The sequence below is a fragment of the Microtus ochrogaster genome, chromosome 10 (assembly GCF_000317375.1).
Source record: "Microtus ochrogaster isolate Prairie Vole_2 chromosome 10, MicOch1.0, whole genome shotgun sequence".
NCBI lineage: Eukaryota > Metazoa > Chordata > Mammalia > Rodentia > Cricetidae > Microtus > Microtus ochrogaster.
Window position 1 is genome coordinate 4,439,882 of NC_022016.1, and position 14,708 is coordinate 4,454,589.

Below are 14,708 nucleotides of genomic sequence, written 5' to 3' on the forward strand. Positions count from 1 at the left end.
TCACAAAGTCAGTGTTCTATAAATGGTGATGTCTGGACCTACACCCAGTCCTAAGGACACACTTTTAACCACTTGGATGAACTAGGTCATGTTGACTCTTGACCCTTTAATGACACAGGGTAAAGGTCCTTCAACTGTTCTTAGCTAAGTGTGTTGTAACAACTGAGAGTGGATTATTTGTTTCTTTGTTCCTTTAGCACAAGCAATGACTCTGAAATTGAGGAGAAAGTAGCTGTTGCTTTCTGTTCACCCACAGGGAGCAGCTTTGTGGTGAGTGAAGGAAGCTACCTGGATATCTCTGACTGGCTCAATCCTGCCAAGCTGTCCCTGTACTACCAGATCAATGCCACCTCCCCATGGGTGAGAGATCTCTGTGGACAGAGGACAACAGATGCCTGTGAACAGCTCTGTGACCCAGAAACTGGTAAGTCATGAGTGTGGGACTTGAGATAAAGGTGTTGTGGACTTAAGGAGAGTCTGCATTCATTCCACTTAAGAAATAAGAGATTGCTGAGCCACTGACAAGGGATTCGATGTAAAGGTCAGTCAGTCCAGTCAATTGTTTAAACCATGTACTGCTATTTCCTGGTAAAGAGGAAATTCTTAGAAAACCACGAAAGCTCAGAGTTGGAAAAGAACTCCTAGGGCATCCAGCGCAAACTCAGCAAGACTGAATGTCTAAATGCCATCAGACACTGCTAAGTTCATGTCCTGTGTTCCTTTAAATCCATATTCTTCAGCAAGCTACTACTGTATCTTTAACTATTAGCAAAAGAAAAGAATTCCTAACATACATGTTTTCTTTTAAGTTTAAACAAATAAAGAATAAATAATAGACTATACAGCAGGTTATAAGAAGGGTGAAGTAGATGGGTGTGGGGGAAGAAAGGGAGACAATAAAAGTGGGCAGAGGGCATGAATAAAAGCAGAGTAGAGTGACATACATATAAAAATACCAAAGTAAACTCATTTCTCTGTATGATCATTTATGAAATAAACCTAAAATTTAAAATCTAATAATAATATAGAGAATTTCTCCATGTATTCATTTGTACATCTAATTAGCAGGAATTTCTTACAGCATGGTTTTTAAGCAAATTCCCTGACTAATGTAATCTGTATGTGAGTGTCTGTGGAAAGAACACCATATATGCACAGCCTCATATGGTAGCCAAAGGTATATATGCTTATTTATTTTAAATTAATTGAAATAAAATAACATTAAGTATTCATATCTTCAGTCACATTAGCCAAATTTCAAGTACTCCAGGACTCTGTATGACTAAAGACCACTGTCTTAAACAACCTGTATAAAGGATCTTTAGAAAGTTCTTTTGGAAAATATTGTAATAAACAAACTTACATACATTACATAGAGACAGATAGTTGATAGATAATAGACAGTAGACGTCAAAGCCTATGCAATGACAGCCTTGGAGGAGGGGGAGGGATTGTCACTGTAGATAGAAAGGCTCTTCAGGAAGGTGTTATTTGAACAAGTACCTGGCGATGGGAACATATGAAACCATGTCACTCTTGTAGAGTTTTCGAAATAGAAAGCCCTGCATACATCAATTCTCTGCAACAGGAACTCATACATTTGTCTTTTAATGGACAGTGGTAGGAATGCCAAGACACCTAGAGGAGAAGGAAGGAGTAGCAAGTACGGTCTGAAGTGCACATTTGGGGCAAAGGCAGTTCAGACCTTATATTAGGACGATGTGGAGCTTCAGACAAATGGAAATGTCTTTGAATATTTCTGAGCAAAGAGCATGTGAGTATGAACTCTGATCCATAATTTAACCGGTCCACTCTGGCTTCTGTGTGAAGAATCAGGTCCGAAATGTTAAAACATGCTAGCGCTGTAATCTAAGCAAGAGTTGGTAATGGCTTAGACCCTGAGACAAAGGAAGGGAATGGTGAGATATTAACAGATGCCGGACGACTTCAGTATAGGCTTGGCAGCCTGTGTTATTAGATATAGGATGTGAGAAATGGAGCACAGGCAAAGATGATCACAAATTTTCCAGTCTGAATGGAGAGACAAATCAAGTCATCACTTCTGGAGGCAGGCATGCCGTGAGAGGGTCAGGGCTGGGTGAGAGGTGTAAAGAGCAGGGTTGTGATATTAGTTCAAAAAAACAGCTGCATATCACACAGAAGTGGAGAAAGAACGCAGCAGTTCTGTGCTACTGAGGAAAGAAAGATGGGTGGCCCCTTTGCAGTATGCCTTCTCCACTTCATTTAATTGATAGAATGATGCTGAAATATCTCATACAAGAAACTTACTTATGCTGACAGATGCCCACTCCTATCTTGTGGCTCTTGTCTAATCCATGTCGAGTTCCTGCCTGCCTCATCATTGGTCTCAACCTTTTGTTTTCCTACAGTCTTAAGGAAAACACAGTTTGGGGTTGTTCCAGATTTTTCTTGGAGTTGTGTACAAATTCTTTACACCATCAAACAGGAAATGAATTTTAAGACTTACTGAATAGACATTATGAGTAAGGAGACTAATGTGTTGTGATTGTCATCCTCCTGGCTTCCCTTATTACAAATGATATGCAGACATACTAGGGTTAGGCAATCACAGTGCATATTTAATTCATCATTAAATATTTTAATTATTTAAAGCAACTGGTCAGAAGACAGACAACGAACTCAGTCTGCTAGTGGAGAAGATAGTCCAGGTTCTTATCTCTGCATACTTCTTGAGCCATGTGGGTGCAGCATGCTATGTCTAGTGCCAAAGAAGCTGCCTTTACCAGGTCATCCCTGGCATCCGTGATAACTGTGTATCTGTCAGATATCTGGATCCATCATACTGAGGAAGCAGGAGACTAATGGCTGCAAACTGTCAAAGTGAGGGAATGAAAAAGGAAAGAAAAGGTGTGCACTAATGTTCAAAATGGAAACCAAAATAAGAGAATAAGAATTTACTACAAGTCCAAGACTCAAAGAGAAACTCCGAACAGAGATAGAAATTTTTATTCAACAGCATCTAGATGTAATCCAAACCTTAGTGATGTTGTCTTACTCAAATCAACAACTTCATACACAAAGAAGGAACCATTTATTAATGCTGTTCAATTCATAATAGTTCCTGTCATCTACAAATAGGAAAACAGAAAGCCAAGGCTAGGAAAGAACTCTGAAAGTGAGGAGAGGCTTTCAGCAGGCGAACTATTGAATCTCTTCAGAGTAGGACCAGGATCTGACTTTGAATCTGTCTCCCTTAGTCTAGTCAAGAGCTGTTGAGACTCCCTTTCACAGCCTTTCCATGGTTCTACCAGGTACACTCTGGAATATCACTGAACTTCCTACACAGTCTCTTCAGACAATTGAAACTGGAGGAGGATCCGATCATATTCTTTGACTGAAACTCCTGATAGGCTGCTCTTGCCCCAGTGGATGGCACTACATCCATGCACGTCCTGACAGCACTAAGTGGACTCAGTGAGTTCATAAGAAAACTCAGGAAGTTTGAAAGTGGTAGAGAATACCACAAGAGTTAAAGGGAGCGTATGGGGTTGAAATTGACAAAGATTTGTTATATCCACCCATAAAATTATAAAACAATAAATGGCTAAAATAATAAAATAATAACAACAATAATAGGTTGTAAGTTACTATCATACAAATGAGTTTTCCTCTCCCCTTCCCCCCTGAAAATACACACACATGCATGGATATGTGCACACACACTTACATATGTGTACACACACACACACACACACACACACACACACACACACACACACACACACGTCCTAGAGCTGGAACCATGGGTAGAACCCAGAAGACCATCTCAGCTTTATGGATGTGAGTACTAATGTAAAAGACCAATGACAAGATCAAGATCCTGGCCAGCTGATGACAGAGCTAGGATTTATTCCCAGAGTCCTGTGTCCTAACCTAGTTATTTTCAAGCTCTTGGAGACAACAGAAATGGAGCTTAGGATTCTGTGTTCCAAGCCCATGACTGGCAGTTGTGGATGCTTCTGATCACTCACTATACTGAAGTGGAAAGGTTGCAGTCATTGCTCATCCTCAATTGCCTTCTCATGCTCAGCTTGCACAGCAACAGTCTCGGCTGCCATATTCACTGACGAGGTCTTTTTGACAGAAGCATGCTGGTGTCTATCTGCTCATCTTCATGCAGTTCATTGAACATGCCTGACCCTCACATTCTCCCATCCCTTTCTCAATTTTTTTTTTTTTTGGTCATTTTAAACAGCTTTCTTCTTTTACTGGGACACTAAGGGCACCATTTTTCTCAATTCACATTCAGTCAAAACACATTTCTTATCATTTTTTTATGAGCACTTTCCTGATTGAGAACTAATGAAAGATACCTGTTCCCTGTGGTTATATTCTTTGATGCTTTCATACGCCATTGTTGTTGTTGTGCTTGGTCATTGCTCAGATTGGGCATTTCTATTACCAGTGTGTTAATTTTGTGAGGGGATGAGGATAGGAGTCAAGATGTGTTTTCCCTCAATCTGTCATTAAAGTTCAGTGTGGTGCCTGATATTCAATAAGAGGAAAAAGCCTTCTAGAAACACTCACATACAACTATTACAATCTTTTCTCCACATCTGCCTAGATAAGAATTCATAATAAGTGCTTTCAAGGTTTAGAAAACTGGCTCAACAAAAACTATCCAGGACCCATTCACATTAACCAGGATTATCTGTCCTCATCTTCCCATGCCACCAAATCCCTGAGAGTGATTCTTTATATTGTTTTCACTACACACACTCACTCTCTCACTCGCGGGTTTTCCTCCTCCATCTGCTCCATCCCTTTCGGTGTCTCCTGTCATGACAGAAGGTACTCTTGCCAGCTGAAGCGTTGTCCATTCTTTAATCATCAACCTTCTGAAAACTTACTCACTTAATTGCCTCTTTTTTCCCTCAGTAGAATAAATAAGTTCTATAAATTATTAGAGTTCTTTGATTACAGTAAAGTTAAAATTCAGTTATTGTTTAAAGATTTGCCCTACCTCCTACAACTTAAGCTCATAGGTTGAGAGCTTTTGTGTAGTTTATCCCTGTATCCTTCCTAGCCCAATGGCGAGCAAAATAATCTCTTTTATAAACCACTCAAACCACTTAAGGTATAAAGAGATAGGAGTATCTGTAAGTGAGAAGTCAAAAATGAGAACTAAATATACTTTTGTGAGCTTTGACTCAAATCCACAAAATTGATTCATTAGAATCAATTCAAGCAAGAATTCCTTAATTCCTCATTTTATTAGTCTCTGTGTTAGGGGCAATGGGAAATCACAGATATATTGGATAGTGATCTTTTCTTTGTGGATTTTACATTCTTAAAGGGATAAAAAGAATATGATAATATAGCTATTATAAAAAACATAGTGTGCCATAAATCAAGAAAAATGTATTAAGTAAGTGCTTCCTTCCTGGAGAATAGTGAGAAATGTATTGGATACAGAATTTCAGGGCAGGTATTGGGAGAAAGACAACCTTTTAGTTCAGTCTTGGAGAATCACTGGGGATTGTGCATAAGGAGAGTGCTTAGCAGAGAGCTCAGCATTAAAATAGGAAGAAGAAGGTGTATAAAGACACAGAGAGTACAGAATAGTACAGTGGTCTAGCATCTAGAAATATCCTGGATGTAAGTGGAGACAAGGTAATAAAGAAGAAACAGGGTACAAATTGGGCAAATAATATGAAACAGACTCATAAGATGCTTATCCTGCCTGGATATGTAGCTCAATGGCGGATCATATGACTAGGATGTGTAAAGTCCTTAGTCTTAGGCCTAGCACTTCAAATTTGATTGATAATTAATTACATTATTGAAGTACTTAATATTTTAAAAATAAACACCAGGTTTCAGTAAGGTGATTAGACACTGAAATAGGGAAAGTTATTCCCATATTTAACCTCAACCATTCATGGACGTCTAACTTTCCAAAAGAACTTCTGGACTGACTACTCAATTAACTGAAATCCATCAAGAATGACAATTTTGGAGTACCTAAGAAAGAATTAAACCACTCCCCAAGCCTTGTGAATGTTCTCTTTTAGATCTAGAAGAAGTAGCATAGCTTCCTTTAAACAAGCTGTATACACACAGAGTGTGAAGTGTTTAAGAAAGAGAGCAGAAAAGTTGGAAGAATAAGTGTGTAGAGGGAGAGAAAAAGAATTAGAAATGGGTTTGGGGGTAGATTCTCAATAAAAATAATAATATGGTCATAATTTGGAAACTAAAGAACCACCGCCTTCTGTGAATCAGTTCATGGATATGAGCAAAGTCATCATGGAGGCAAACTTTGGACATCATGTCTCAGAGTTTATATTCAAATCTTGATAAGAAGGACCATTCCTTTCAAGTGACAGAGAGAGCAGACATAATGAGAAAGATGCTATATGTAGAGAATGAGTGTGTGTGTGAGAAGAGATAGAGAGATAGAGAGAAGGAGAGAGAGAGAGAGAGAGAGAGAGAGAGAGAGAGAGAGAGAGAGAGAGAGAGAGAGAGAGAGAGAGAAGAATATATTTTCCTAGCTGAATGATATTGCCAAGCTCCAGGAATTTTAACAGATAGTACCTCTTACAGAATGACCATGGAGTGGGAAGCTAGGTGCACTGGAAACAGTTCATGTATGCTCATGAAAGTCACTGTTAGCAAATATTCCCAACTGTTGTTCAATGATATCACATGATGGTCCTGGAAGTTGAATAGTCTGACTATATTTAAATCAAAAAATCTGGTAAACACCACAAGCTAAAGCTTTATTTTCTTAAAAAAGACAATCAGTAAACATTTACTCCCATAACACTGGGTGGGATGCAAAGAGACTAAGCAAGTACTGAGATAATGAAATGCTTTTTCTAGATCTGAACATATCACCAAAGCATGGCATTGTACTCCTTTCCATAATAGAGAGTTCTTACTCTTCATCTGTCTGAAAACAGAAGGCAACCCAAGGCCACAGCTAGACAGTTGAGAAGAGTAAGTTTCAACACTCAAGAGCATTCTTATTGGTAATGCGTTGTGATGGGACAACTTTGCTGAAATTCTGTATCTATGTGAAATGTTTAATTTTATATATAAAATATATAAAAACTAACTAATAGGCCAAGTAACTGCAGAATACTAATTATTTATAGTCATATAGTGATTCTTCTCATCTGGTTAGCCAGTCTGTTCAAGCATTTGGAAAACCAGAGTAGAATTGTACTGTACGCCTGAGTCAGAACCTGCTCTAGATCTTGACTTCTTTGTCTATTTGTAGAGTTGTGGCTCAATCACTTAGCCTATAAAGGATTCCTTTCATTGTAACTATAAAATATGAGGATAATTCCTAATGTTTATCATGCATTAAGAAAGAAGAAAAATAAAACTTAGCTATGAAGTAATGAAGTACCTGATGAACGAGAGCACTCATTTATGTTACTCTTATTTTTTGTAATGAGTTCTTTATAATATCTTCATGAAATACTTAGTTTCATAAAAAGCATTAGATTATAAAGGAACAAAACAAGAGATTAGCTTACCTTCTCAAGTTAGCATACATTATAAAAGGGAAACTTAAAATAAGATAGATATCCTTATACATTGGCCTTATACTTAATCCTTATATAGTTTTGAATCACCCACATTGAAACACATCACAGATTCCAAATCATAATGTTGTTCCTTGACACAGATTTGTTACTTGCCCTTGACTATGCTGTACACTATGAACTTTAGAGTTTTTGTCTTTAGCAAAGCATTGAGTGGGAATGTATTTTAATGCAATAACAGTCCCTAGACATCATGTCATCTGATCTAGTGAGGAGAATTGGGAAATCAAAGGCCCAGCAACTTTGCCATTTTCACTCGATAAATTAGTGGCATGATGCAAATTATAATACTAAATAATTCCTAAATACTTTTCAATTTGGCATTCTTGTTTCTATGACCTTCTGATCACTAATAACTTAAAGAATAAGTGTGATTAAAACAATTTATATATGGCATTTATGGAAAATGGAATTTTCTTTGCACAATTGAGATGAATTTTACTCATATTCCACCATCACATCTAGTTTATTTTCATGTCTTCAATAGCTACTTCTCATTTGAAATAGCATGTTAAATGAGAATATAATGTGTTTCTATAGAGTGTTTAGATTATTTTTTGAGCCATATGTTAATAAAGTTCAAAGGACATCAAAGGACTTTATAAAACTGTAAAGAACAAGACTTTTCAAAGATGAAGAATGTTCCTGATTTAAAGGTGATGGTGGCATTGAGATGTGTAGGTTTTATAGAAGACATATTGATGTGGAAAGATGTGTATGTGACATGCACAGTTAAATAGCTATGACATAATTGCGGATAGTAACTTTTGATACAGACTGAGGATAAAGAGACTGTATTTTTTAAAAAATACTTGGCTTTTATTCTCCTTATTACTTGCTGTATCAAAATGAAAGAGTTCCTGAACCTACATTTTTTTAAAAATCTAGAATGTATGAACAAATCATCTAATAGATGGATGGGCAGATATTTTAATAGTTAGAAGGGGTGGAAATCAAGTTTCAGTTGCTAGAGGATTATGTTGGTTTGGTCAGACTTAGATGATAAATTAGGTGTCAGCACCATGGAGAGCACTTGGTGCGGTGTTGCTGAAGATACTGTGGCTAAAGCATGTCTGCCTTTACTAGAAACATATCAAACTAAATTTCTTCTGGAAATCACTTGACATAAGGTGGGCATTGTTGTAGGAAATCCTATAGACAATAGCTACCCACTCACTTTAGTGAGGCCTCTTATACTATCTATGCCCATTTAGAGCATGCATCTGGTCTCTTTTCTGGCTGTAGGATTTGGTTTCTGTTCTCCATTCCAGCAGAGGATTCTTATTTGTGAGTCTACCCCTAAATAAATAACCATCTATTTCTCAATTCTGAGATAGTGTGAGATTTCTTATAAGCGTCCTTCTTCAGGGCATGTCCAGTTTTCCCCTGAACTCAAATAAAGGCAGATCTGTCCTGGAGTTTAGAAATAGTCCATTGGCTAATTCTCCATGAAGCATCTCTCTTATCCTCAGAATATATAATGCTCTCCAACTCACCATTCTTTGTTGCTGAGCATCATTAGATCCTTGATCAAACACAATCTGTTAAAAGCATAAATTAGTGATTATTGTTAACTTTTTTAGGTGTGCAAATATTGTAACAAGTTTTTAAAATCATTTTCAACAAAAGCTTTAAAATAACTGCCACAATTATTTTGTTTACATGTAATTAAATGAATTGGTATAAAGGCCTTTTTATCTCTTCAGATCAATTCATTTGGTTCAGGTTCGTTATTTGGGTATGGCAGATGGCGTGGTAGACAATGGACAGACACACAGTTAAGAAAATCAATGGTAAGTGTTGGTGAGCCACCATGAGATACACAAATACTAAAGTGACAATGTCAGAATTTGTGAGAGCACCGTTGTGAGACTTCATATCATTATATCAATCCTCATACGTATACTTCCAAATGGTTATTACTTTCATTTTCCATATACAAATCTCTATTTTTAGATGGCTTATTTATATATTTGCTTAACATCACTATCGGAATTTCATCAAGACTGAATGACAAACTACCATTTTTGATAAAGTGTTGTGCAAAAGAATTTGTTTAACAATGAAAAAAAAGATAAAGACATGATAGCATTTTCACTTCAGTTAGTATTTGCAGAGAATTCTCAGAGGTAGACGTGAATGAGTCCTTTGGACAAAACCTTACAGAACAAATCAAGTTAAAAAAAATAAAAGGACCAAATTGGATTAAGAACAAGTGAGGAATGAAGAGATAGAACTAGGAGATAGATCTCTTACAACATTGGTGAACTGTAGAGAAATTATGTTATATTTCTACTTGGTTCTTTTACTATATTTGGGTTGAAAGCATTGTGAATGTTAAGTTGTGCAAGAGGATTGTGGTCTGTTATAAAAAGGGTGATCTGGGTCAAAGGTGAGGTCATGAAATTTTAGAGAAGCTGCAACAGCCCACAACAAGCTTGACTGTTCAAAAATTGAGGACAAGAAGGTTACAGTGTTCCACAAAAGGAACTGTAAAAGTTTTTCCTTATAGAGAACTTTCCAGTGTCACTGAAAGTCAAGACAATGTTGCCGTGAACTTGAAAGATATTGTGAAAGGTGTTAAGTCTCACATTGCAAAGTGGCAAATAAGAAGGCGGCCTGCACTATCTCTGACAGCCATTTCGAAGGGACAAAAGGAGTGATGATACATATACAATCTTTCAACATTTAAATTAGATAGCATTTAATTTTATCCAAGTATATCAAATATTTTATTCCTCTGCTGACAATTGTTTATGCCCTGATACTTAAAATAGTAAAACCTGTCATCTAAATATATTGGTAGAACTTATAGCCAAGGGTTTACGAACAAAAGTTTGGAAATAGGTGACAGTGGTTAATCCATGCTTGTGATAGACAATTACCCCCTACCTTCTAATGCTGGGTCATTTCTGCTCATTAATATGATGGGGGCTGTCAAGGTGCTATTCTCTCTGCATGACCTGTGTGCTTTTCATCAGCTTTGCTTTTTATGTGCTCTTCTTTAGTTCCTTCATCCTCATTATCCTTTGCATTTCACCTTAAATGGCCTAGCCTCAAAGAAGCACCCTTCTAGCCTAGGTTATTCATTTTGGGTTCTGTACTTTAGCACTCCATTTTTCTTTCTTAGTAAGCATATGAACATGCACACTGAGGTAGAAGTAACCAGGCATGTTAGCCTCTTCTAAGTCCTTCATAGCTATCTCACTTAATATCTTAATTGCTCTATCATGCAGATACAATCATACAATCAAACTGTAGTCAAACCAAAACTAAATGTATATACTGGTATTATATCCATTTAAAAAGTTGTTAAAAAGCCAGACCCAAAAAGAGGAACATGGGATGTACTCACTCATATTTGGTTTCTAGCCATAATTAAAGGACAGTGAGCTTATAATTTGCAATCCTAGAGAAGCTAAATAAGAAGGTGAATCCAAAGACAAACATATAGGCATCCCCCTGAATATTAACCTTCATCAGGCGATGAAAGGAGACAGAGACAGAGACCCAAATTGGAGCACCGGACAGAAATCTCAAGGTCCAAATCAGGAGCAGAAGGAGGGGGAGCATGAGCAAGGAACTCAGGACCGCGAGGGGTACACCCACATTCTGAGACAATGGGGATGTTCTTTCGGGAATTCACCAAGGCCAGCTGGCCTGAGTCTGAAAAAGCATGGGATAAAACCGGACTCGCTGAACATAGCGGACAATGAGGACTACAGAGAACTCAAGAACAAGGGCAATGGGTTTTTGATCCTACTGCACGTGCTGGCTTTGGGGGGGCCTGGGCTGTTTGGATGCTCAACTTACTAAACCTGGATGGAGGTGGGTGGTCCTTGGACTTCCCACAGGTCAGGGAACCCTGATGGCTCTTCAAGCTGATGAGGGAGAGGGACTTAATCGGGGGAGGGGGAGGGAAATGGGAGGCGGTGGCGGGGAGGAGGCAGAAATCCTCAATAAATAAATAAATTAAAAAAAAGTTGTTAAAAATCACCAAAGTGTAATAGAAACTATTAGCTGAAGTTTCATTTCAGAAATATTAGATGTAAAAAATGTATGTATTTATATTGATATAAGGATGCATTGTTAGCATCATTTTACATATGAAGATATTAAATTACATGTAATTAATTTTTTATTGAAGTCACTTCTGAAGTGGTAGAGTCTGGAGTTTATTCCAAAGTCTGTCATCAGGGATTTTTCTCTGAACCACAAGTCTATGTTATCAAATGCAGTTACAAGTTAGAATTATGCATTTCTTTGTATCATTCCATATTTACTTACTAGCTGTCTGAAGGATTGCATGATATATAAATACCATGAATCTTTCTGCCTGGCTACATTAAAATTCTTGTGGAAAATAAATGTTCTGCTGATCTCTGGCTTTAGTGGTTATTGAACAAAGATGACCAGGAACTCTTGATAGTCGAGAACATACAGCTCAGATACCTAGGAAACTGGTTCCAATACAAGTTTCCACATTTAATGTAGGTGTTATAGTCTAGAATGTGTGCTGTACTTCTACTTTTCCAGGAGTCAAATCTTAGCCCCCTCTACTCTCATCTACAGTACTTGGATGCTTTGGGGACCCTTCCTGTACTCCTGTTTTTCCTTCCAGTGAAACAGAAGTAATAAGATAAACAGCCCTTGGAGGCTTATTGTGAGGATTAAGCTAGATAAAGTGCATTAAGCACTTAGCACATAAGCCTTGAGTGTAAACCAAAGCAAACTTTATTATAACAGCTGTGATAAAAACATGAACTGAATGAAACAAACATCATGGGATCCCAAAGAAAAGCTCAGTTACCATGACTCTGGCCCTAACAAAAAACTGCTAAAGTAGTGAGAAAAGATGACAAGATGTGTCAGGAGTCAGGAGAATGATTCTGATAGAGCTCCACTGTGTGGTGGTAATGTCTAGTAGACATAAATCGTACTTAAATTAAAATGCAAACTCATTAAAGATTCAGCCCATTGACTCTATTTCCATGTTTGAGATGCTGCATAGCCACATGTGGCCAGTGACTGCCATGTAGGAGAACTTGGATATATAGCAGTGCCACTGCTGCAGCAAGTTTACTTAGCACTGTGGAAGAATAAATTACCAGAACTGTATTTTGGTACACATTTCCTTTCATTGAAAATGTTTTTCTAACAACAATACCATTGGAGGCACTGTGTTACACAATGGGATTCACCATGGCATTGCAGAGTCTGCAAACTATATCCCACTGACTAAATGATATTTAGTATAAATGAAGTTTTATTGAAACATGGCCATGCTGATTAATCTCAACATTAAGCTGTGAAAAAAAAGAGTTTAAAACTAACAACCCTATTGTTTGGAAACCCGAAGACATTTTCTATATTCATATATTTAGGAAAAAAAGACAGCGTATTATCTCTTTAAGGAACTTGATTCAGTACTTTGTCAGCAACAATGAGTAACTCTTTGAGTAATTTTTTATTCAGTCATATATTTGCTTATTTAACAATCAGTGGATATTTATGAAGAATCTTAATGAAAACAGGTTAAAGGCACAGATGGAGAATAGAAAATAGAAAGCTTTCATTGTGGAGTTTACCGTCTATGGCACCAGGAGGCTGACAAGAGTGAAAATACAATGTAAAGTAAAGTACATCACATGCTGGAAAGAGATGGTGATGGTGGTGATGGGTGTGAATGTGTATGTGTGCATGCACTGTGAAGAGGATTGCATAGTTTCACTGATTACTCAGCGTGGGCATCATTGGATAAGTGAGAGAAATGCTCTCTGAAAATATCCAGGAAACCATCATTCATGTAAAAGTGTGAGCAAGTGCAAAGACGTTGGATATTGAGCCCCATATTTGCAAGAAAAATGGTCAAAGGTGTACTGTTATGCACTGGAAGCTAAAAAGTGTTAGAGGATGGGATAAAGGCATATGGAAGAACTGTATATCCATCAGTTCACTTGCTCTGACCCTGAACACAGTAAGGAACCATGAGAGCATGCTGAGCAGAGGAGAAATGGGCATTGCCTAGCTTATATTTTAAGATAATTATTAAAATACCAACTGTTGTAGGAAGGCCACTTGTTTGTTCCTGGATGCTCAGCCCAGAAATAACCACACAGAAACCATATTATTTGCAATACTGTTTGGCCAATAGCTTAAGCATATTTCTGGCTCACTCATATCTTAAATTAACCCATCTCCATTAGTCTATGTATCTTCACAAGGCTGTGGCTTACTGGGTAAAGTTCTGGAGTCTCACTTTGGTGGGTCTACATGGCTTCTACCTGACTCCATCTTCTTTCTCCCAGCATTCATTTTAATTTTCCCCACCTATCTCTATTCTGCTCTACTCAGGCCTATGACAGTTTCTTTTTAACTAATAATATTCACAGCATACATAGGGGAATCCACATCAACCAACTACCAAAAAAAACCCTCTAAGGCAATAAGGCTAGAGGCAGGAGTAGTAGAGAGACCAGTGGGAAGCCCAGGATGAAGATACGTGTCACAGAAGGGGGTGGTTTCCTTTAGGTACTAACAGTTTGGTGGGATGAAGTGGTTAGAATCTAAATAATGCACTTCTTTCACTGCTTTTGTTTGGTGAGCACCAATTATATGCCAGACAGGATGCTCAGCATTGGAAACAATGTGTTAAAGTACCTAAAGAGCCTCATGGAGTTTCCAACAAACGAATTTCATGATTTGACATCAAAATTGGGGAATTTATTTGTTATGATTCCAATATATGAAAAACTCCAGTCCCTGTTTTCATGCTGTGCTTGAAGACAAAACCAAGGAGAAGATGACACCAAAGACCTACAACATGGGAAAAGAGACATCTGAATAGATAAGTAAAATGTAAGGGGCTGAACAGAACTTCACTGGCCACAGCTAGCTAGAGGTAGAACACAGTACAGTAAGTACGGGGTATTGAACACAAGGGTATTTTTCCAAGCTGATGGCCTTGCACTTACACAATCATCAGTGTCTTCTTAAAGTTGGACAAGTAGAACTATTAATTGATGACCGCAACCACTATTGCATCAATGGGCACATCTTACCTGCCAGGATAAGACTGTTGAGGGCAGTTCTCCTCTACCATCCTGTATAGAA

The 14,708-nt window shown here is 37.7% G+C and overlaps 1 protein-coding gene across 4 annotated transcripts in view; it reads left to right on the plus strand.

Moving 5' to 3' along the window:
• The window catches only part of Astn2 (astrotactin 2), a 1,041,512-nt gene that overhangs the window by 448,648 nt on the left and 578,156 nt on the right, over window positions 1-14,708 (plus strand). For all 4 annotated transcript variants that reach the window (XM_026782391.1, XM_013348224.2, XM_026782390.1 and 1 more), the window contains one exon: window positions 257-424. In XM_026782391.1, coding sequence (XP_026638192.1) covers window positions 257-424 — 168 coding nt within the window. The remainder of the gene's footprint in view (window positions 1-256; window positions 425-14,708) is intronic.